This window comes from Folsomia candida, unplaced genomic scaffold (genome assembly GCF_002217175.1).
Source record: "Folsomia candida strain VU population unplaced genomic scaffold, ASM221717v1 Fcan01_Sc003, whole genome shotgun sequence".
NCBI lineage: Eukaryota > Metazoa > Arthropoda > Collembola > Entomobryomorpha > Isotomidae > Folsomia > Folsomia candida.
In genome coordinates, this window is record NW_019091195.1 from 9804628 (window position 1) to 9827970 (window position 23343).

General features: G+C 39.4%; 3 protein-coding genes and 1 long non-coding RNA gene across 23 annotated transcripts in view; 2 read left to right on the forward strand and 2 right to left on the reverse strand.

Moving 5' to 3' along the window:
• Positions 1-962, forward strand: LOC110845450. 2 transcript variants are annotated; one of them, XM_035849516.1, is made up of 4 exons: positions 1-115; positions 227-302; positions 370-454; positions 521-962. In XM_035849516.1, exons 1-4 carry the CDS (start codon positions 44-46, stop codon positions 636-638), a joined length of 351 nt encoding a protein of 116 aa, XP_035705409.1. In that variant the 5' UTR covers positions 1-43; the 3' UTR covers positions 639-962. The 2 variants fall into 2 exon arrangements, with proteins under 2 accessions (XP_035705409.1, XP_035705410.1); XM_035849517.1 differs by lacking the exon at positions 1-115 and having other exon boundaries at positions 158-302.
• The window catches only part of LOC110845451 (coiled-coil domain-containing protein AGAP005037), a 27759-nt gene continuing 5233 nt past the window's right edge, over positions 818-23343 (reverse strand). For 3 of the 19 annotated variants that reach the window (XM_035849499.1, XM_035849497.1, XM_035849512.1), the window contains 29 exons: positions 16448-16513; positions 10840-10961; positions 9997-10215; positions 9660-9762; positions 9452-9544; positions 9287-9343; positions 8982-9112; positions 8891-8901; positions 8761-8804; positions 8556-8638; positions 8320-8431; positions 8092-8214; positions 7841-7993; positions 7586-7750; positions 7384-7425; positions 7091-7171; positions 4373-4459; positions 4154-4210; positions 3893-4024; positions 3721-3797; positions 3565-3644; positions 3418-3483; positions 3252-3314; positions 3122-3172; positions 2954-3010; positions 2677-2859; positions 2463-2571; positions 1686-1800; positions 818-1503 (listed from right to left, as the gene is read on the reverse strand). In XM_035849499.1, the coding sequence (XP_035705392.1) occupies positions 968-1503; positions 1686-1800; positions 2463-2571; positions 2677-2859; positions 2954-3010; positions 3122-3172; positions 3252-3314; positions 3418-3483; positions 3565-3644; positions 3721-3797; positions 3893-4024; positions 4154-4210; positions 4373-4459; positions 7091-7171; positions 7384-7425; positions 7586-7750; positions 7841-7993; positions 8092-8214; positions 8320-8431; positions 8556-8638; positions 8761-8804; positions 8891-8901; positions 8982-9112; positions 9287-9343; positions 9452-9544; positions 9660-9762; positions 9997-10215; positions 10840-10961; positions 16448-16513 (3218 nt within the window). In that variant the 3' untranslated portion in view covers positions 818-967. The other 16 variants (XM_035849510.1, XM_022091874.2, XM_035849509.1 and 13 more) reach the window with 16 other exon arrangements.
• On the forward strand, positions 4484-6787 carry LOC110845453. The gene is made up of 8 exons (XM_022091879.2): positions 4484-4645; positions 4724-4846; positions 4932-5150; positions 5235-5391; positions 5470-5664; positions 5743-5904; positions 5971-6129; positions 6195-6787. The coding sequence occupies exons 2-8, from the start codon at positions 4753-4755 to the stop codon at positions 6784-6786; spliced, it is 1578 nt and encodes a 525-aa protein (XP_021947571.1). The 5' UTR covers positions 4484-4645; positions 4724-4752; the 3' UTR covers position 6787.
• Positions 15328-16425, reverse strand: LOC118434906. Its single transcript, XR_004834357.1, has 2 exons — positions 16125-16425; positions 15328-16039 (listed from the first exon to the last, which is right to left on the reverse strand). It is a non-coding gene; the product is annotated as an uncharacterized LOC118434906 (long non-coding RNA).

The following is a 23343-nucleotide window of genomic DNA, read 5'->3' on the forward strand; positions in this document are numbered from 1 at the left end:
TCGCGTTAAGCCCAACCTGTTCCACCCATATCTTAAGTATTGCATGCCTATTTTAATTTTTCATTACGTACACAGCTGCAGAAAAGTTGTTTTCACTTCAGATCAAAAACTTGTGGTAAGTTTGTTTCTCAACTCCGACGCAAGTAAATGGTGTCAATCACGAACACGAATGTACAAAGCGATGACGAACTCGACTAATAGAGAGTATCAATTTGCCTCTTCACAGGTATTACCCAGGGTGGTCTACAAGACAAGGATGAAACTTTTAGGAGCTGCGGCAGATATGCAAATGCACAACTTAGGTAGGTTTTGAACTACTTAAATTGATATTGGAATGCTTGTATAATAATAATTTGTATTTGTTTGTAGAAGTTTGTGTCGAGTCGGCATATGACAGAAATGGGAAAATACCACGACTGGTTAGACCAACTGTTCCAAAATATCTCAGGAAAAAGTTAGTTTGAAAACAAAGTTGTTTTGGGATTTGTGATGTAAAATTGTTTGATGTTTATGCTTTTAGACGTGCTGTTGTGGGACATCATCGGCCGACAACTTCTTCCTTGGCGAAAAGTTCTCAAGTTTTCTGCAGCCGAACTAAAAAAGAATTTATACTTCCTGCAAAATGTTCAGCACCATAATCATAATGATAACGGTAATAATAAAACTGATTTCTGATACTCCCCCCTCGTCCTTCTATCGAGTACGTTGTTGCACATTTTTGTAGAATGATATTAGTGGTATTGCAGGTTAAACTGAGTGTTAGAATTGCAGATATCACATGCCTAATAAATACGATGCCACCAGAAACTAATTGTTATTTTGTCTATGTGTAAAATGTTTCTTTTTTTATTTAGAATTAATTTTAGAATTAGTTTGTATGTAGTTAGATAGTACCAATAACTGGGTTAGTAGTAGTAGAAGAACATAGAAAAAATGATGGAAAAGTTTGAGCAAGAGAGGTAAACATTCATAAAATGTCCGTTTCGTACAACACCGACTTATTAATATTGCTGAGGGAGCCGGTGGGTGCTGCTGAGAATTCGAGCCCCAATTTGGCACGCAGATTACTTTCACTTCCGGTTTTCTTCAGCTCGAGCTTGTTGTTTTCCGCGGGAGAGTTGGAGCCCGTGGAGGAGACGGACCGTTGTTGCAAAACTTGGAGCCGATTGTACTGCGCCTGCAACTGCTGCTGCTTCCTCAAAAGTTCTTGGTGACGCTGGCTGAGCTTGTTGGAGCCGGCGTCTTGGCTGTTGATACTTTCACTCGAGTCCCCTCCACTGGACTCGATGCTGGGTGAGATGAGGGGGGACTTGGAGCTCGTTCTTGGTGGTGGGGGTGGCGGAATTCTGGCAGGTTTGGGCAGCAGAGGAGGACGCAGAGGAGACCGGACCGGTGACCCAGACTCGGTCGATGGGTACGATGGTAAACGCTTGGGTGGTTCTAGCCTATGTTGCTTATAAGTTCCTATCTGATGAGCTCCGTCTAGCTCGTTTAGTAAATCATCTGTTGGAGCAGACATATTGTATTAATTAGCATAAGCTGATTACATTTATTCACTACATGTAAGTACATCTCAAAGTTAAATCCTAATGAAATGCCCCACAGCAAATGTATATGCACGTATGTAAACAATGCTGCTGTGTTAGTAGATGGGACAAAGAGAATTAATGGAGAAAAAAGCCTACCGAGTGCATTTTCTGGACCAACGGCTGTTCCCGTGGCATAGTTGATTCCGGGTCCCATGACGTTCCCCGACGCATTAAGGAATCCGTAGCCGGGGACTGAACCGGTGGTGGCCCCCTACACAAATAGTTGGAACATGGAAGATGATGTTTCAGAAGGTTACGCGGTAGTATTTTAAAAATTTAAATTAACATTAATATAATAAATAATGACGATAATAATAATAATAAATGGAACAATCACCGCTAGCTCAATCCACACGACACTACTACGACAGCAGCATTAATATTAATAATCAGCAATATGATATTAAGAATATTTAGAGAGCAGTAACACAAAATATGCGCAAACAGGCAAATAAGTGAACGAAAACTCCTGTAAATGATCGAACGAATGAAGGAATGAATGACACGACGACGGGACAGCCTGACATGCATATTTAATATACGTACTACAAAAAACAGCATTAGTTGATCAACGTACTCTGAGTCTGAAATTACTTTCTTGAAGTGCGAGCTCCATTTCCAGCCTTGTTTGAGATACTATATAAAATAAAAGCACTACCGTAAGCTTCAGTCTCTCAGCTATCGTTTCGTTACTATACACACGTGTTCCATAGTTCGTTCATGAACACAATAATAAGTTTTACCATGCAGAATAATTAATAACTGAGAAAATAAGGTTACTATCAAATATACTTTGGTCTACAGTGATGATGTTCACTAAAAACTTTATTCTCACTTTATTCGACATACCGACCCCAACCCCTTTTTGCTTACCCTGTTGTTCATTTTACTAGAATTTGGAGTTCCTCCCCCAGGCGGGCTCGTGCCTGGACTGCTTTCCCCATCCTGCGAGGGCAGTCTTTGTTCTTGTACAGATGCCAGTCTGAAAAATAAGGGTATATTTTACGAGATTTTTGCAATACTCTAGCCAAAATTTTAAACAAACAGGTATTCATTTCAATTATGTTTATACGCATGCTATTTCTACCTCTTCAGCGTGACGAGCGTCCCAGTTAATTTCTTACATCGCCTCAATGCAACTTCCAGTCTCTCAGGTTCTTCTTTCAGGAATCTTTCTTCGACCATCATTGCGTCCATCTCGTTTGTTAGCAAGGTTTTTACGCTTTCTTGCAGGGATGGAAAACGGGTTTTCAGGTCTGCCACCGATTTACTATGGAGGATATTCACAAATAATTTTATGGGCATGAATACGTGTATTTGCAATATAGATTGCAACAAGCATTACTGCTGATAGCTGAACTTACCTTGCCTTGCTGAGAACTAATGCCATATTCTCGACATCTGACATATTCACACGGGTTCTGGGAAACACCGAAACCAAACAAACTCAATCAGAAACAAATACAAACCAAACAAATGCAACATTTCTTCATTCTTTATCAACACGAAGCGTACACGGTGAATAAACTAACCGTTTCGTAATAACATGACCCCGTAGAATCTCCACTGTCGTTTCCAGCTCCCTGTTCAATCATCAATTACAACGTTTCGACGTGTGTGTGAATGTATGAAAGATGGCAAAAATAGCTCTGAAAAACATACTCTAAATCATTGTCCAACTTTAGCATCTCTTGTTTGTAGTATTCCTTTTCCTTGTGTATTCCCCTTAAACAAAACAAAACATGTAGTTGCAAAGTTTTAATGTTTAAAGACTTACAGTATCGTGACGTCTCTTCGTTTCAGAATTTAAAAATTGAGATCAACGCACCTGTGTATTCGTGCTTTCTCTGGATCACCTTGCATCCATTGGTCATTGCCGGCCATTGCAGCAACTCTAGAGAAAGCCCATACATTATTAGTTTTGTGGTTTTCAAACGGGGGTGTAATTTACTACCACATAAAATTGTGCACTTACTTAAATTTTAAAAATGTGTCCTTGATTGTCTCTCTTACGGAATGAGCCTGGACTTGCACATTTCGTCGAAGAACGCGAATCTACCACGAATAATATTCTATATGTTTATTTTATTTTACATATTTAATGAAATTAATGGAAGATTTTTCCATGTACCTCACTCTTCAATTCCCTCGCCTTCTTTTGCAAATTTCTTAACTGATTAAACATTTCTGGGTTGAGACAAAGTTCGCCTGTAGGAAAATACACCACCATAATTTCTTGCATTGCTACGTTTAGAAGTATTTTATCATCAATAAATACACATGGGTCGCATGTGTGTGCATACCTCTTGGACCAGAATAGTATTGTCTATTATCGTGATGCGAAGGGATATTAACCAGTGCTGGTTGAGCAGGAAGAACAATTTGTTTTGGCACACCTGTAGCCGCCGTCGCAGGAACAGGCTTAAGAACTCGATCTATAGTAATAAATCATTGCAAATTGATTCCTCTTAGACATCCAAACGTAGAAATGCATGCAGCATAAGCAGGCTCGTTTATGGTTGTAGTCGTTTTGAATATGCAAGTATAGGAATAATGATGAATACCCTGGGACATTCGGGGCAACGTAGTTGATTTGATTGCTGGCTTTGTTGGCTTCTCGGCTGCAGGAGTGAGAAAGACAAGCCCCCAAAGACAGGAAAGAAAGTTAATTGAGTAAAGGTGACGAATGTGAGACAGTTATTATTAGTGGTACAAATAGGTATGTGAATACGTGAAGGATAATATTTCGTTATATGTGTGAAACTTCATGAGTATGTAATAACCTGAGTATTGAGAAGGCGAGTGTTGTTTCCCATGTTCGGGAGGATCTTCGCTAAACGACAAATCAAACGACACGGTACGAGACGACACTAGACAAGACAAATTTAATGATTAACGAGAAGTACTGAGATTTTTTGACGCGCGTTTATTAAAAGCAAAACAAGACCGATTTGGTGAGAAATCGACTAAAGCTGGTTCGGTCCCAAATTAATTATTTATTCACCGGTGGAAAATGGTTAAACTACTTAATCAAGTCAAGTAATATATTTAACTGGGTAAGTTACTAGTATGTAAGGAAATAACCTATATTTTTGTACATATTTCTTGCTCATTTCACATTTTTAACTTTTCAGTTCTATTATTTCTTGTCACTCTGATTGCAATGTTTGCAATATTCACTCTGGTCAACGGGAAGGTGGTGGAGGGGGGACGGGTAGAGTTAGGGGAAGCAGAAATTGCTGAATACGTCAAATCAGGTAATCAAAGCATAAGTCTTATCATATTTTTACATTTATGCTCATATCTATATAACAATTTCTATTATTTTAATGTTTCTTGCAGTAAAAAAGAGTGTTTTCGTGGAAGTGCAAGATGTTTTGAAGGTGAGAGACTTACGGGACCGGTTGTACAAGGAGATATGTACAAGAGCAGGACGCGCAGGGCGTCACTTCACAAGCACAGATGTTCGTGAGACCGACTACATCTTCAAGTTTATAAAAGAAAAAAACGGAAAATACGTTGCTGTGAGGGTAACTAAAAAACAGTTATTGGCGACTCCAGGTGAGTGGCTAAATATTATTTATTTATGATAGTCAATGATAAAGGAAAATGCAATCAGTTTGTTTTTTTGTGCTTGATTTCTAGCTAACGAGTATGTACTGCATTCTGTCATCGCCCTTCTGTGGCGTGACCCCCACAAAAGGATACGGGAAATGACACTAGGAACGTCAAGTCTTGTTGACCCACTCGTCGCCACAGGAGCCGCGATACACAATGCATATATCGGAAAATGCTCCGTATTGTAAGTATTTGCATTCGTAATACAAATCTATTAATATACATCTATTTCATAATCAATACTTAACATTAATTTTTTTAGGGATTCAATTGATCCAAGTTTTACTGCCGTGAACACTGATTTTGTTAAGCTCCCAATTTTTACATACTCCCTGCAAGAAGCTAATCAGTTAAAGCAATATCGAAGAAGGCAAAATGGACTCCCTGGGAGTTTCAAAAGTAAAGCTACGGAGTACACTTTTAGAAAAATTCGGGTAGACCTAGATAAAATAATTGAGTATGTCACCAAATAAATTTAAATTTATACATCTTATTTTGTATGGACTGAATGATTGTATTTAATTTGTAATTATAGTGAACATACTGCTGGTTTAATTGAGGAAGTGAATGACGAAGAGGAGGAGAAATTAGTTGTAAAAATTGTACCAAAGGCAAAACGTCGCGCCCCTCTTGGAAAGTTTAGATGTCACGTCAAAGGGTGTCACTTTAGTTCAAAGTCAACCGTTGCAGTGAAACAGTAATTTATTTATCCCTCCTCCTATTTAAATTTTTACCCCACATTTAATGACTCGTTATTTTGCAGGCACATGACCGTCCATACAGGAGACAAGCCGTTTAAATGTTTCAAATGTGATAAAAGTTTCGGTATTAAATCCAACATGAACCGGCACAAAAAAACATGCAAGGCAATCCGTGGCTATTCTCCTTCGAATGTCCCCCTCAAGACTCTTATGCATCACAGGTATTCTATTACTACTTGTAGTAAATCATCGCATTTACAAATACATATGTAATTTGCACTTACAGATCAGTGTCCTCTGGACCGAAACCGTCTACTTCTACTTACACATCCACTTCGACCCCTACACCAAATTCAGTCTCCCTAAAACGTACAAGTCAAACAGTCCAGGGCTCTCTCTCGTTTAAACCTAAAAAGTTATTGCTTGGTTCCACCAACAGCGCAAACGGAGATGACGAATCTCCCAAACTCGTCGCCAAATTGTCAGAAGAGCTCGAAGTAGTGAAGAAGGAGAAGGACGTCTCTCTCAAACTCGTCGCCAAATTGTCAGAAGAGCTCGAAGTAGTGAAGAAGGAGAAGGACGTCTCTCTCAAACTCGTCGCCAAATTGTCAGAAGAGCTCGAAGTAGTGAAGAAGGAGAAGGACGTCTCTCTCAAACTCGTCGCCAAATTGTCAGAAGAGCTCGAAGTAGTGAAGAAGGAGAAGGACGTCTCTCTCAAACTCGTCGCCAAATTGTCAGAAGAGCTCGAAGTAGTGAAGAAGGAGAGGACCAAGTTGAAGAAGGAAAGGGCAGTTGCGTTATACAATTTGTGGAAGTTCAAGCAAGGGGTATCATCACCTTTAGGAAATCTCACCAACCAGCCAAAACACTTTATGTAAATGAAATTCGTGCTGTTAACATTAAATTTTAGTGTCATTGACTCACTTTTCGCTAAACGACACGGATTTTTCTGCGCACATAAAAAACAGAGACGTGAAGATGACACAACTCAAAGCATACGCGGCGAGATATTCTTATGCATGCAATAATAAGGTTTCTCGGCCATATACTAAGAATAAGTCGCGGTAGCATTAACAACTAATCTGGAAAATGTGTCTGCTATTATATAGAAAAATAGCCAGCGTTTTTACACTCGGTTATACGTACTACTACTTACTAACAAACAACCAAAAGCGCACCTACCTTTGCCAAACTTGGGAGCTTTTGTATGAGTGGTGGCATTGGAAGGAATATGATTTTCTGCAATAGGTCGAACAGGGTCATCTGGAGCAAGGAACAGTACACATTTTACACAATGGATCACAACTAATTCCACATTTTAAATGGTGTTGGGTCAAATTCAATATTTGTTCAAGACTGAGACTTGTGGTAACAATTCTCCTTATTGACACACAAAAGGGAAAGAGAAAAGAGAGACAGTCGAGACAGAAGGAGTATAAAATCACCAAACAGAGCACAAAAGCCGGCATATTTACCTGGTAAAGAAGAGCTTGAACTAGAGTGCTTATCGATATCGTCTGCACAAAAAGTAACCAAGCATTAATTTAAGCCCTACGAAGGCCGTTGTGTGATGGATTTAGTAGTAGCCAACAACTATTAGATGCGAGCAAAAAGGATGCTCCCGACTCTAAATCTTTGCTGCTTTGTGTCTGCCGTTAGAGACAACGCAATACATACCTCGGTAGTCTCGAGTGGGTATGTAATCCCGGTAAGTATTCTGTGTGGGAGGAGTGATGATAGCACCAGGTATGGTTCTTGGCAAGGGTGAAGAGTGCACGAGTCTTGTGGGTGGGGTAGGAACTGGAGGATGGACCAAAGCCTTTTGCACTAGTCCAGTTAAGTCTAAAGCAGTAATTTAGACAAAAAAACAGTTGTTTTAGACTTGTTCAAACTAATGAGAGAATAAGTCAAATAAACTGTTTGGGTTCTTACTGGCAAGTTGACGTTCCATATGTTCCATACGAAAACGAGCCTCATCATCAATTATGACTGGAGTTATCGATCCCGATCTCGTTTGAGGAAATTGGGAATAGTACGGATCTTCCACGCATCTTCGTTCCGGAGATGAAACATAGGTTGGCTCTGCTACCAATGAAAATGAAAATAATTATTGTCACGAGACGCCTTAGCAGATACACACTCTACTCTATACATGGATAGTAAAAGTATGCACATATATTTACCTCCACTGGAATAAATATTACGCCTCAGATCTGGTGTGATGTATCCGGATGGTGGCATAGGAAACGCTGTGCCCTGGGTTGTTCCGGTTGTCCGAGGAGAGTAAAGCGCCGAATCTGCTAGAACTGCAATTGTCGTTGTCATTCGTTATTCCGCCGTTAGCAAGAGACAGAAAACTATCTAAATTTATTGGTTTTAGTAGGAAATTATCAAGCCCTGGACCTACTTACCAGTGGATTTCATGGCTACGGGCGCAGGCGAGAACGGTCGATTTACTCGAGGTAACGAATTGGTAGCACCAATAGGGTAACTATAGGTCATATACGGAGGTGCTTTGCTCCCCTGTAAAAATTCCATTAACGTGCCACATGAACGTATATATGTATATACTCGTCCGTTTATTACATGCAACAACTGTAGAAAAATGCATATGGAACAAAATCAGGCACAAAACTAAATAAGGTACCTTAGTTTTATGAATGTGCTGATGTTGATATTCTGATTCGAATTCCGGCTCAGAAAAGTAGGACTGGTCTTGATCCCAGGTATCTGGTAAATTAAAAATTATGATATTGAAAATTAACCCTCAGGGTGACAGCTTAGTATTTTTGGTGGCCTACTTTATATCTGAGTAAGCATGACAAACATATGTAAAAGTAGCTTAAGTTCACCTTTCCCATTAACCAAACGCATTACAGATCTATCCCGAACGTCCCTGTCAACAAAATTGTATAATTTTATACTCTTTTCCCTGTTACTTAACATCGGACAGCTTAATAAAAGAGATTGACTGGAACTTACCTGAGGTCTTCCTAAAAATAAATAGTAAAAAATCACGCTAAATTTTATAGGGACAAAAATCCGATACGCATTAAAGAAGGCTCACACATACCAGCTCGTAAAACATGTCCTTGGATCCGTCGTGGATATAAATCTTTACATTCATGGCATCCAAGTATTCCATTGAAAGTTGACGGGGAAACGATCGTACGAAGAGAGCTTTTACAGTATCCAGCGATGTAACTGAAACAATAAATAACGCCCTTACTTTCATGCGTATACAATTTATTGTCAATTTTTAGGTAAGTGAAACCGGCTTTAAGGATTTATAACATTTTCATCATCAAAATCACTTTCTTGATGCATAATTTGGAACCCATTTTGAAATAAATAAAAAAGTACGAAGGAGTTTATTACCTTCATTTGGTAGCAAAGCACGCTTAGTCTCAGTTCGATACTGGAGAAACACCAAACCTAAAGTGAAAGCACAATTGTACACACACAAAAAATCCATTCCTTTCTCTCCATTACCACCCACTTGATTGCCTTTCGTTCTACATGACTGATTTCATCTACACTTACCCAAAGGTCTTTCCAAGGTTTTACTTGGCGTTCGCACTACTGGTAAGGACGATCTAGCCTTTCCACCTCTTCGAAACCCTGTCGATGCGGTTTCTAAACGACCAAGAAGATTTTAGCATCCCATTTTAACCACTATGATGCAAGTCTTTCTAGTTTGAACAGTTTGCCATTTTTACACATAACGGTTGCAAGATTTTAATATAATTACCCGCTTCCGACATGATGCCAGGGTCGTCAGCTTCGTCAAACATTGCACTAGATGGATGAGGAGGCTGTGGTCGACCAAAAGCCGACCGTTGTGAGAAGACCCCCTATTGAAATAGCCAGAATACTGCTTGAATGCATTGTCATTAATTTTTACATGTTTGATTGATTGCAATTTGGACTTGTGCATCGTACTAAATACTTTTGAGGTCACACTATGGGGTTTTACATTTAGATTTACACACCAAAAAATATGCATTTTTCTAGTTGTAAAACTCATAATGAAAATGCACACAGTAATATCGTACAAAATAAGCAAAAAATAAAGTGAGTGATAGAACCTGCTTGTACGAAGACCTAGCGTGGATGGGTTCTGAGTAGATGGAGGAAGAGATAGAGGGGGATTTGTAGTGGTACGTGTACATTGGATAGTCGGGGGACAATTTTCGATAAATTGTGTGGCTGTAGACGGGTGGCTGAACGATAGCCGCCGACTTGGTACTGATCATTCTGGACGTTCCACCACTACCACCGAGATGTTTTGGTGGTGGTGGGGGCGACTAAAAGTTCAAAGGTCCACATTTATGAGTCACGATACAATTAAACAAAAAAAAACATTTAAATAAATATTAAGCAAAGGGATTTTTTATTCTGATTTTTTACTACATATTTAGTAGGAGTGGGAGGAGGATAAGAAAACATTATTTCGTCATGAACGCTATCAATAGCAGTAGCAGAGGAACGGCACAATAAATGGTCCACAGTGAAACATGCATCCACCATTCCTCAGTCTAAATACATACAACAACAAGTAGTAACTGAAGGAATGGATTCAAGAATTTTTTTGAGAATACTCGTTTATTTTGCTGAGCATAGTTGAGAGAATTACTTTATGTAGACGTGTAAATTCTTGAAATAGACGCTGACGAAACTAGAAACCATAAAGATTGCCGAGCAAATAAACATCCATCACGAACGCTGAGCAGGAGTAAAATTGGAAGAAAGCAATAACAGCCTTAAATTTTAGGGTAAAAGCTGAGGAAATACGATTAGATGAATAATGAGTGGCGTGAACCAACTGACACAGCAAGTAAGCTAAGCAGAGACTGCTGAGAAAGTAGATCAGCGGAATTCACGGGAACAGAAAGGAATTCTTCAGGTTTTGCTAAAATTGGAATACTTACATTCATCATGTCCATTTTCATCCGTCTGGTAGCTCGTGGTAGCCCATTTGCACTTGTGTCTGACTGACGTCCACTTCCTCCCCCAGCAGCACCAGCGACGCCACCACCCAACAGTTGAGACCCTTAAAATTAAAACTGAAACGTCAACTTTTTCCACATTTCAACGGCACCCAACAATTGCCAACTTCCTTGATTGATTGAGCGTATGGGAGAATGTATAATAACCTACATCTGCTCATTGCATGAGAGTTTTGGATGATGGAGAGCGTGCGGGAGTGAAATGATGAATACTGAATTACTGTGTTCAAATGGGTTAATATGCTCTTTATGGATAAACGTAATGATAAGGCGCTATCTTCCGATGCATGGTGAAGCAGGGGAATGAATGCATTATTATTATGCACTTCTCCATTAGACTGGTAATCAAAGTGTGTCAGGGCTCATTAGGTGAGAAGATGAGCTCATTCGAGTCATACCCAGGAATAAATGTGCTAATATTGTTCAACAGACAGTTTTTTAACAGACGGTAAAAATTATAGTGCTGCTTCTGCGAGGTCAAACAAATGTACTTTCAAGATGAATTGACACGCATACATGTATGTACATAAGAACATACGTACATATGTACATATGTATGCATTAGTGAGAGAGAGCAGGCTGCAGAATATCGTATCAATGAGCTACCTAAATGTATCATTTGCAACACACACTTGCCAATCCATCTCACTCCAATTAGCTGCAGTATTAACTTTTAACTGTTTTTACTGTGCATTCCTTGCTGGGGAAAAATGTCGACATTCTTGGAATTTTGGCAATAAAGGAGCAATTTAATCCTAACGTAGAAACTCTATACGTTATGCTATCTCGTAAATAGATATTGTTTTTCGAGAGAGGAATCCTGTCAATCAGTCAGCGAACGAAGTGAACCATGAGATTCCTGATTTATGAAGCTTCCGGTCGGTGTGTGTTCTACAGATTTATTAAATCGCTTTGGCCTCTAATGCTCCCAGTTTTGTTGTGATTCATGTTCTTCACTTCCTCGAGTAGTGCTAAGCCACGTTCTGCTTCAGTTCAACAGCCAAAATATGCACCCCTTCACATTCACGATGCTCTTTCTCATACGCTGTGATAATTTTTTTTATTGCATTAATCAGTTAATAAATTCACTCATAAGTTTAGTACACGTTAATAGTAATATGAATCAACCTTCCACGAAATAAGAAATGGTTTCCATCTCCGGTTTATGTACACATGTAAGCACACCATGAAGTGCAATTATTCTTACACGGCACAAGTGCAATTAGAATGGTGACAAAGTAACATCCTAAACAAACTTGGAGGTAATGGATGTTTGCACAGGCTATATAAAATAAGTGACTTATCATTTGCCAGGATTTATGGCCTCGTGGTAAAAACAGTATTGATTCTCCTCCAAAAAGCATGCGTGTCGTATCCATCTCTATCTGAGCACTTTCTTCAATTATGTCTTTACTATATATTGCCGTGCGGCAGGAGAAAAAAAACTAAAACCAAAATGATGTGATCCACCCACGAGCTAAATGGTTTCGTGTTTCTCGAGAAAACCAGGTCAGATCCTTTCTTCACAAAACATTATAATTGAAAAATCGAAAGAGTAACAGCCGCAATGTTTCTAAAATGTTCTTTTATTGGAAGACGGGAATCTAATGCTGCTATTATGCTCAGCTTATATTTGTTGTATTCGAGAATGTTCCGGTACGATAATCGTTTTATGTTACACAATAAACTGACAACAGCTTAAAGATGTTACCTTATGGTCAGTCAGTAGGTGCGGTATTATTATCCTGTCCGCAACCCTCTGTTCTTCCAGTTGAATCGCTATACAACGGTCAGTAGCAGTAGTAGTAACCTTTCCGCACCATTTCCACGTTTATGTCGTTGCCTTTAAATAATGAAGTGCAATTGTTGTTGTACAGTGGAAACGGGAGTTGTGCATTTCCTTGCTTTCTTTAAAGTGTAAAACGTGGAACTACTTTTACGTCACTTCCAATTTAGAAATACCACAATGACACAGAAATAGCAGCAGGAGAGAGGCAAGAAACGCATTAAATTTTGACTAGAAGTTTGAATTCAACGACTCGGTTTGTGCTTTCGTAAATTCGTAACTACCTGAGTGAGAGATAAAATACAACACCGGAGAGAAATAAACAGATCTTGTAGTTCTGACAATTCGCTACTTTTTGAAGCCTCGTCGTCGTCTCTCTTGCTTTAGCTAGTTAAGAAAACACAGGGTCGTGAGTTTACTTAAAGATGGGCTGATTTTTAGCCGAGGTGCACAACCCCAGGCAGCAGATGGATGTTGAGTGTGTGAAATTGTAAAGTGTAAATACAATCCCTTCTGTATGTTCTCATCTGCGCTATCCGTCGTGCAACTAAAACCCTCTTCTGCTAAAAGAGAATCCACACCAGCAATTCCCTGCTACTTGGTCTACTACTAGCTGGATAACAAAGCAACAACGCACCGAAAAACATTGTGATGCTGTTTTGTAGGCACCCAAAACTCAGGAGCAGCGTTTACGTTGCGAAGTTGTAAGAGCGATCGATTATGGGACCCAGCCCATAGGAAACTCGGAAGCCAGAGATCCATGAATCCATTTCAACCCTTTCGTTCCTCCGTTACATTTCGTTACATCTCTCCACGCTAAACCAACCTCTCTCTCTTCATTTTTCCCCAAAATGTGGAATCGCCGAGCTAAAGAAAACGAAGAAATAACACGCGACGAGCTCTTGTTGGTGGGTTGCAGCAACCGTTTACTTTTAGCAAATTTTTGTGGTCCAGCGAGACGGAGCAGGAATGATGCGCTTTTGTATTTTCGCCCCTTTGAGTAATTCGCCTATAAGTTTAGATCTATTTTTGCTCAAACCGTAACCCAACATCAACAGCTATCGAGCTATATGTACATAATATCTATACTTGGATGGAATGAAGAACGCGTCATGAAACATGATACAAAACATGTGCTATACTTTTTCATACCCATACCGGTCATACGTACGTACGTACGTACATATACATATATAGATATATTTGCACGTCTTTGTTAATTTGTGTGGTCAAAGTAAGTACATAATAAGCAATAAGTCGCAATTACATATAACCAGCGAGAAGTATGAACCACGAGCTCGCATCTTCATGGAAGAAGTAGATCGAGCGCAAAAAGGGACGGAACGGAGGGCAAGATGCTGGAGGGATATAATTAATTAATAATAATATGCCAAAATGTCATGTCCAAATTGAATTACTTTTTCACTGGAAGTGGAGCCAACTGTATCTTGCCTTTCCTTTGTGCTCCTCATTTCTCTTGTTGATATTAATGCCTTACGCCAGACACACATCTCAATTCGGGCTAAAATTATTTGCTCTTGAGACAACCAGGGTCGTTTGTCATCTCAAAACCAAGCTTCTACATATTGGAAACAATTTCGCCGTGAATACATACGTGCATACATATATCATCGTACATACGTGACTGACAATTTTGTCCCGATTTCAGGTTCAGTTACTGGTTATAAATGCCTGTCAAAGGGAAATTCATTCTCAAATATTATTATGAATTGTTTCTCATTTCCTATTTCAAAGAACAATGTGGTAATAAAATGATACTATGCATTCGTAAATATATATTTTTGCATGGACGAAAGTGTTTTCAAACAATATGCATGTAATAAAAAAATTATATTAGTGAACGCAAGTGATATTTGATTACGTCAGTCTGCAAATAATTAAACTAATGCATGAAATTGATCATCATTAAAATTTCCAAGTTATTCACATTTGTTTATGACAAATATTGGCCCTATTGTATCACTTTATGCGCGTTGTGTGGATCGTAAATTATGCAAAGCACCAAATGCGAAATTCTCTAGTTTTCTCCTTTCATGGAAAGGTAGGAAATATGTATATGTATATAGATACGTATTTCTCATATTATGTCTAATGTTGATGGCTTTGTCTGGCAGTATTTTGCAGCAGAAGGTAAACCACGAGAGTTTTTGTTCCGTCCTCATAAAATGATAAGTGGACATTCCTCTCACTCGAGCGTTTCGTTGGAGGAAAGTTGAAAGCCATTCACGAGTTGTGTGCGGTGTTCCATGAGAGGAAATGTTGGGATGCGATCCATTATCACCGTTTTAATTCGGTCGAGTTTTCGTAAATGGCGGAGGTGAGTGAATTCAATTTGCATTTTAGAGCTACATATATACATATACCGCATTGTTCATTGATGCGGCTTTGATAATTGATCCTCTGGTCCACTGTTTTTGAAAGGTCTTACATTACAAGTGCTCAACTTGTTAAACTATTATCATGAGTGTTTTACATGACATTCTCAGATATCCCTGGTTTATCAGGATTTTATATACAGTGAACCTAAATTAAACTGCTGAACAAGATTTGCATATAAAGTCATGTGAATAGATGTTGTTTGATGTCGCACAAAACTCGTGTAATTAATTTTAAAGCATGATCCTTGTTTAATAAGTTTGCAGCAAGAATTATGCATACATTTCTTTATTGTCCCTTGCGTGGTCGATATTTTCGACCCTAGCTACAAAAATATATTCGATATTGGTTTTTATACACAAATTGTGATGTGTTCTCCAATTTCTTTCTGAGATCAAACCCAGTACAGTACCATTCTTTGGAGCATTTTATTATTATTGTAGTTAATTGGAATCTATTCAGCAGCTAAATAAATGAGTTATTTGACACGTTAACTAGGCAACTCTTTCGTAAGTAAGAAATATTTCGGATTGAAAGAAGGAATGAATGTGCTGTTGATTAACTGCGTAAACTGACGATTGGTTATACAAAAAAACGTCGTAATTCAACTTAGTGAATTCCATGCATCAATCATTAAAGAGCTAAAGAACTAAAACAATGTCATCAACTCAATAACTTTGATGTGTGTGTAAGCAAAGAGTTGGTGCTTAATTTGACTTTCAGTAGTAAATTGCTAACCTAACACGTTTTCTTTCTTTATAATCCAATTCTCTCTTTGCTGAAATTGGCTTAACGTCTCGCGTCTACGTGCCACTGACTGTCAACTCGATCTTGCTCAGTGTCCCCGGAATTGCAAGTGACATTTAAATAAGCCGTGCTTTACTTTGTCCATCCATCCTGCGGAGGTTCATGTTACTTGAGCATGTTTCTTGCTCCGCTCTGGATAATAAAGTCACAAATCAAATCGTGTTAACTCACAATAGTTGAACCAATTTTGATTCCTATGCCCTCGACGTCACCCTACCTTACGCAAGTACATATAGAAGGACTCGTATTTAGGGCTGGTTTATGTAAGCAAGAGTCACCATGAAACCCAATACAAGTAAAATTATACATGTTTCTCTGACGTGTTCACTTTTCAAGAATTTTGGGCGAAATGTCGCTTTGAGAAACCTGAGTAAGATGACAAAGTGCTGCTGGTGGTTCAATGCATAGGTAGTAAGTGGAGTCGTTTCGTTCTAATGGGGAAACTAGTAAGGAAGATGAAATTATGGCGGTGGTGAAGCTTTCAAGACTTTCTGAGTTGTTAAGAAAGAAGAACTAGTGGCTTCTGCTCTTAAAACTTACCAAAGGTAGGCCTCGCGTGGGTCTTCCTTCTTCCGTGGGATGGGATGATGCCTCCCAGCTCGTCGTCTAAACAATTTTAAACAAATGCAAATGAAGCGATTATTTCATGCAAATGGGTTCATAACACATATTCATTGAACTGCAGCCTATGGATGTACAGTAAATCTTGATAATAATGGTTCTGTGCTGAAAGCTATGATATGTGCTGTGGAAAGGAATCGGGCATATTTCTAAGAGGTACACACTGCATGATATTTCGATTTTTGAAGTTTAAAAATCAATAACTTCCGTTATTTAAACTTGGCGTGGACTTACGGTTTTATACGTATTTATCACCTGCTTAAAAACTAACTTTTAAATAAGTTAGTACACACGCACACACACACACAACTCTGGTCATAAGTAAGTGAAGAAAACATGCCTTGAATATATATTTGAACTTCACATGCTCATCGATGAGGTTAGTTACCTTATTCTACAAGGCAAGACCAATATGCATGCTCTATAATAAAATGGTCATATTACATCTTCTTGTCCAGGTTTCTGCTACGCAGCATCTGCATGCATGCAAATCGAACAAGTGAATATGTTTACAAGTATGGAAGTCAGAGTGTGATTAAGATGGCGAGGTTTTGACTTGAGACGGTCGTATTACAATCTAGTAACGTTTCGTGCAGTGCAACACAAAGAGTAATAATAGTTGATAGAGTAACAAAAAGCAAAATAAAGGATACCAGAGTTTTGTTGACTTCCACTTTGGCTTCCATTGCCATCAAAAGAATGAACACAGTCAAATTTCAAACAGTCACTACAATAGCTACACATTATAGCGTACAATTGACAATCTGGAGAATTTACCTTAAGTTCGAAACACTTATTCAAACAACAACAACGATAACTACACACTTCCACCACCACCACCACTCACTCCTCCTCCGTCGCCTCTCCACTGCTTGTCATCCCAACTGCTTTCACTTTTCCACTTTCACCACCACTGCCACAACGACGGCTACTTTCCAGTCCAAGCAAAAGCAGCAGCAGCATCATCCATCCTCTCAAAATCACTCTTATCTCTCATATGTCTTTCTGGTCGAGTCTGGTTGATTTGATGGTGAGACTGGTGACTTGACTACGAGATTTTTTTTTCTACGATTTTTGACACAACTTGAACAAAACTCAATTGTATGAACCTAGAATTTTTCTTGTTTTGGCACAGCCTATAAATGTTAAATAAATCTACAGTTACTTGCCGGAAGGAAAAAGTTGTTTTCACTATTCGAGTGGATATGATGAAACATGAGGATATTCGGTTTTGCTTTGATAGATATCAGCATCTCAGCCAATGCAGGAGAAAGGCTTTGGCTGGTGGTGTCGATATTGGTGGCAGTGATCTGGCTGACTCGATTCATTCACACACACACCCTTTTCAAGAAGGAACTCTTTCCTCTGTTTGAGACTTTTTTTCACTTCTTGCTTGTTGATTGGTTGAGACGACTGTTCAAAGTCAACCTCAACTGTGGATGAGAGGTCAGTGAAGCAGCAGAAAAGGAGATATGCACTCGACACACCTACGTACAACTACATATGTACAATCACGTATTTTGATATTGCAGACAAACAACACGCAAAATTAAAAGATGAGACAAGGTGACATTGCCTAAAAATAGCCTGCGGACCTTTATCTGTTCTTTGACGTGACTTTCTCCTTCTTGTGGGGAAAATAGGACCAAGATGAAAATCCCTATTTCTCACTTTGTGTTACTACTGCTGCTGCTGATGCTCCTTCTGCAAATTCATGGCACGACACGGCTACGCTACGAGAGGAGGACTAGGCTATAACTACGGATCCACGCCAACTTTCAAGGAGACCAACGAGCTCCAACTGCTGCAAACTTTCTCTGCTTTCTTTCTGGCCCGTTCTCCACATTTGCGGCAGCCTTTGCTTTTCTCCTCGCTCTCGTCCAACTTAACTGCTCTGTCGTCCTATATCCTCACCCACAAGTAAACACGCGCTGACACTGCCTCCTCCAGTGCGTGATACTTCTTCCTCTGGTTTGGTTTCTCTTCAGTTTCCGTTTCGGTGGCTGGATGAGTTGGACGCTCCTTTGGCTCACACCCTCCTTGTTGGCCTAGGTTCTCACTCCACATGCCTCAAACCCAGCTAACTTTGCGCCAGACCTTTTTAAGAATATAGAAGAGGAAAAAATAGCTCAATTTCCTAATTTTGTGGGCACGCAGAGTTGAGACATCAAACGTCCAACGCCGGAGAGTTTTCGTGGGAATGTGAAGTTAAATGAGGACAACAAAGTATGATAATACTAATGCAAGTCTAAACCATACATTTGGAGGCACAACTTTCATTTCCCTTAGCTTTATCCGGCTTAAAGGCGTATGTAATCTGTAGTGTCGAATGAACCGAATATTTCGAGAACTTTTAGATCAATTAATCAAATGGACACTTTCCAAGTCGTTGGTATAAACTATATATCAAGTAAGTACGCGGATTTAAGGTGTTAGGCACGCCAAACAAACTAACTCTCGTTGCGCATGAACCTCAAGGGCCTGTACTGATTACTGCCGAGCAGGAGGAGGCACACATCCTAGACCTACCTGAGGCTAGGGTTATTCCAAGTAAAACTGGTCCTTGCATGTTGCTCTTTGGCTGGAGCTGAGTTTGAGTGACATAGTTTGGGAGTTGTAACAAAAGAGAAATTGATACAACTGCAACTATAAACTGGAAACAGTTTTTTGACAAAACTTGGCCGTGGAAGGGTACCAAACTCAATAAGTTTCCCCTTCCGGGCGAAAGTGAAACCACTTAGTACGCTTTCACAACAGACCAAGAACAATTTGTCTCTATATTCTCATCCATTCCACGCTACCTTCACTTCACCTCAGACCTTTCTCTTTTGTTACTTTATAATAACAATTTCTTGCGAAAACTGCACGAGGCAACACACACGTTGAGCAGAAGGGAAACGCATATCAGACTGTGAGCACTATGAGCTCCTGAGCAACTCGTAACCATTGCGGCACGGCTACTTACTTTCACTCCCATTCTCTCGCTCTCTCGTGCCACCGCTTCCCTTGCTGAACCAACTTGATGCCTGCACACCGAATACGTCTGACCAAAATAATGCTTTCTCTCTGTCTGAGATATTTACTACGTATAAACAACCAACATCAGAATGACGCAAAAATAAACGTTGTAGAAGAGAAAGTTCTTAAATTGAAAATTACTCACGTAATTACACCAAATTAAAATAAAACGATGCTGGCACAAAGTTGCAACACATTCTTTCTTATTATCACCCGGGCTATAACTTTAACACTGGTTGGTTGCCATACATGAGTCTTCTTTATCAATTTGGAAGAATATAGCGAAAGACTAGGAATTTGGAATCGTGTAGATAAGACGACACTTATTTATCTCTGCATTACTTTCTCACATCTATTTGATACCTGGTGGGCGAGATCATTTATGCTGGACCATCGTACATGTGTATGCATGCAGACTGTGTGAAACTCTCTATTCACTCTCTTTCTCACTCTCTCCTCACCTTTGTACTTGTCTACTACATTGGGTGACTAAGTGTGGAAATGAAGAAAGGAAATGAATAAAGGAGAATAATGACGTGATGTACAATGTGAGGTGGGATGAAGAATGTAGGAATCCCTTGCAACACTTTTTCAATCTTGCTTTCCCAGCATGCCGGCCAGCCAGACCACCACCAACCAAGTACCCTTCGAGAAGCGAGTTCAAAGCAAGGAACGAAAATCAACTCCTTGGCCCACTTCCGAGGACTAGTCGCCTTTCCAACAACTGTCCGACTCACCTGCCTTCCTTGCTTTCTCCTTCACGGAGGCTGCACAATGGAAAAAGGGACAGCGTGTAGAGCCTGCTGCGTCAACACCGGACAAAGATTTCACAATTCAGGGCAATCGAATTTATTTAACGCAACTTCTTCGCCTTCTTCTTCTTCTCCTCTAAACTCAAAAACTTGAGTGTGGCGTGGCTGTGACTGGATCGGCGGACAATGATTCTCCTCTAATAAGACTCGGATATCTTTCCTTTCACACTTGAACTTTCTTGAAATCACATCACACAGTTAGCAAATTAAACACCTCTCTCTCTCTCTTTCGCCACTTGAACTGCTCACTTTCGCCGTCTTCCCATTACTTAAGTGAGCGAGAGAGACTGAGGCTGTGACAAGGAGACCAAAGGAAAGATTACGAGACTTGAGTTAGTTTCCTCTTTTCTTGCAGACTTTTGCAATCAACGGACTTCCCAATGGTCCGTCGGTCGGTCGATGAGATCGGGCTGAAATGTTGAATAAAAACTGCTGTCCCAACAAGATTATCAATGAGTTTTAATTTCCTCTTTTTTGGAGCAGCCAAAAAGTCTTTCTTCCACTTTCTCTGTTCTACAGGGGAAATTCAGTCAGTCGTGTGTTTTGAGAGCTTAGCCGATTTCCATGAGTAGAAACTGCGCTGTTCCCCTTTCAATAGTCAACAGATTGTGTAGTCGGTCTGGTTTAAGCCGAGTCTAAGCAGTTTAGCCGTCCTCTTGTAGTTTTCGTCTATCGCCTTCTTCTTGACAGTAAATAGAATAAGGGAAGAATAAAATGGAGACGAGAGATTATCTTTTCTGGAAGACTATTACAAGAGAATAGTGATTTTTAATAGGATAGAATTTCATGGTGACTTGAGGTAGTATATGTATTGTGATTTTTTCAGTCTGGATTTAGTGAACTGTAGGAAACTTGGTGAAAAAGCACTAATTTGTGTCACAGTACTCTACGAATAGCCTGCCACTAACTGCCATGCAGCAATAGTCTCCAGTCATCATGAGACGTGTGTGTAGAACATGCATAAGTGAGAGGACAAGAGAGATGAGATGAGAATAAGAGGGCTGTCCCGTGCATACAAAAATATACACTTCACTTTTACAATCATTGGTTGTTGAATGATATTATGCGTCCTGCTATGTGTTCCTGAGAGAGACTGAGAACAACCCTTCTCCTGCTCATTAAGAATGAGTGTCACTTGCCTATATTTAGACACAGACGACACGTACAAATTAAATTCGACTTGGACATGGCTGAGTTAGTTCAGTCGAAGAAAGACAAATAGCTGCTCGCTGACTGCTGGAGGGAAGATAAGACTCGGCTGCTCATCATCACGGTTAAAATCACGCAGAGATATGCAGATGCAATATTATCATTCTCTCCTGCACTTGACAAAACTCTGTTTGGGTTGAGTCTGGCCCTATATATTTCTCTGTGTACTTTCGCAGCATAAATATTCTGTTCCGCATCGATTAAGTTTACCGAGATTAAATTTCTTGCTTGGATTATCATGTCTCAATAATAATAGTGAAGCCGTGATTGGATTGCCTTATGCCAACTAATGGATATCATATGAACATGCATAGATATGTACATACATACATAGATACACATTTATTACATGTACATTTGGTGTGTACGTACCTCGCCACCTCCTTATTTAGTTTGTCTAATTATGCACTTTGCCATTTGAGAATACAGAGTATGCATGTGCTCTGTTTTAGAAGTATCGTACCTCGATGGGTTATTATTCCGACGGACAAATTTGCACAATTAGTGCATCGCAGAGTTCAAGTATTTAGAAGTTACAGAAAATTCAGACGAGCAAATTAGACTCGAATATGTAAACTGACGGATTTAACAATCAGTCACTGTAATTATGCAATTGTAAATATTGTCCCCTCATACATAGTCAGTCATGTAATTTGTGCACAAGCAAATAACAAACAAGTCGTGAACTTGGACTGGTTAGATTATTCAACAGGGAACGTAAACAAACCCTACAAATGCTTTGCAGTTATCAATTCACAGATAAACTTTGTTCAACTTTGTCATCCTGGTGGAAAGGTAAACTAGAAGCCAGGAAACACAAATTAAGAGTGGCACTAAGAGAGACATGAGTAATTGGCAAAAACAATGACCTTAGTTACTAGTTAGGTTTAATATGCCAATGCGAAACTCCCGTCGAAAACGAAAATGACTAAAAATGGCTGGAAGGCTCAAGTGAAAACTTGTTTTACTTTTTTATTTCTGCAGTACTGGAGCTGGAGAAAGACTATCAATTTATGATTGTTGCATGTAATATCAATGTCCTAATAGCAATGTGGCAAAACGTACACTCTGCTCTATAATTTGGACCAACGACGCAATTACAGTGGTTACGAATTGAACTTCACTAAAATTTGTTTCAGCATTTTCAGTTGATCGCACTTAATAGGTTAACTTGAAATGTAAAATTTCATCAAGAAGCATTAAGCTAACGATGGAAAGCACCCGTAATGGATACATTTTGACGCATTTGACAACTAGAGTGTTTTTCTAGCAGCAAAATTGTAGGATGCAGCATAAATGAGGACAGGAAGCAAAGAAAAGGGAGAGACACAGACAAAAGATTGAAGGATTCCATTATGAAATGATGCTGAAATCCACATCCTCCTCCAAGCTCAGTAATAGCGGCACTGCAAAATCTCATATTATTCCAAGCAATCCCCGAAACAATTATTATTATTATAATCGTCAACCATTCTACAGCCTGAGAGCTCAAGGTGGACGAAGTAGCAACATTTATATGTAATTTGCAGACTTGAGCCTCTCTCCTCCAAGTAATTTGGAAAAAAAAGAAACTGACTCTGAAATGTAATCATCCACCCAAACTCACAAACTACTTTGAAATGAGACAGTTATTACGTAAAGTACTCGACACTAAAGCTCTTGGGTTTCTTACAAATCATGAAAAATAATAATACCAACAGCAAAGCAAACCCGATCCCAATCTAAATACTAATTCATACACAATAATAGTTGTTACACATAACAGCACACAGTCGT

Coding starts and splice junctions, on each gene's coding strand:
- LOC110845450 (XM_035849516.1), top strand. CDS start 44: ATGCCTATTTTAATTTTTCATTACGTACACAGCTGCAGAAAAGTTGTT. Junction 116..226: donor CTTCAGATCAAAAACTTGTG/GTAAGTTTGTTT, acceptor GCCTCTTCACAG/GTATTACCCAGGGTGGTCTA. Junction 455..520: donor CCAAAATATCTCAGGAAAAA/GTTAGTTTGAAA, acceptor TTATGCTTTTAG/ACGTGCTGTTGTGGGACATC.
- LOC110845453 (XM_022091879.2), top strand. CDS start 4,753: ATGTTTGCAATATTCACTCTGGTCAACGGGAAGGTGGTGGAGGGGGGA. Junction 5,151..5,234: donor ACAGTTATTGGCGACTCCAG/GTGAGTGGCTAA, acceptor CTTGATTTCTAG/CTAACGAGTATGTACTGCAT. Junction 6,130..6,194: donor AAGACTCTTATGCATCACAG/GTATTCTATTAC, acceptor TTGCACTTACAG/ATCAGTGTCCTCTGGACCGA.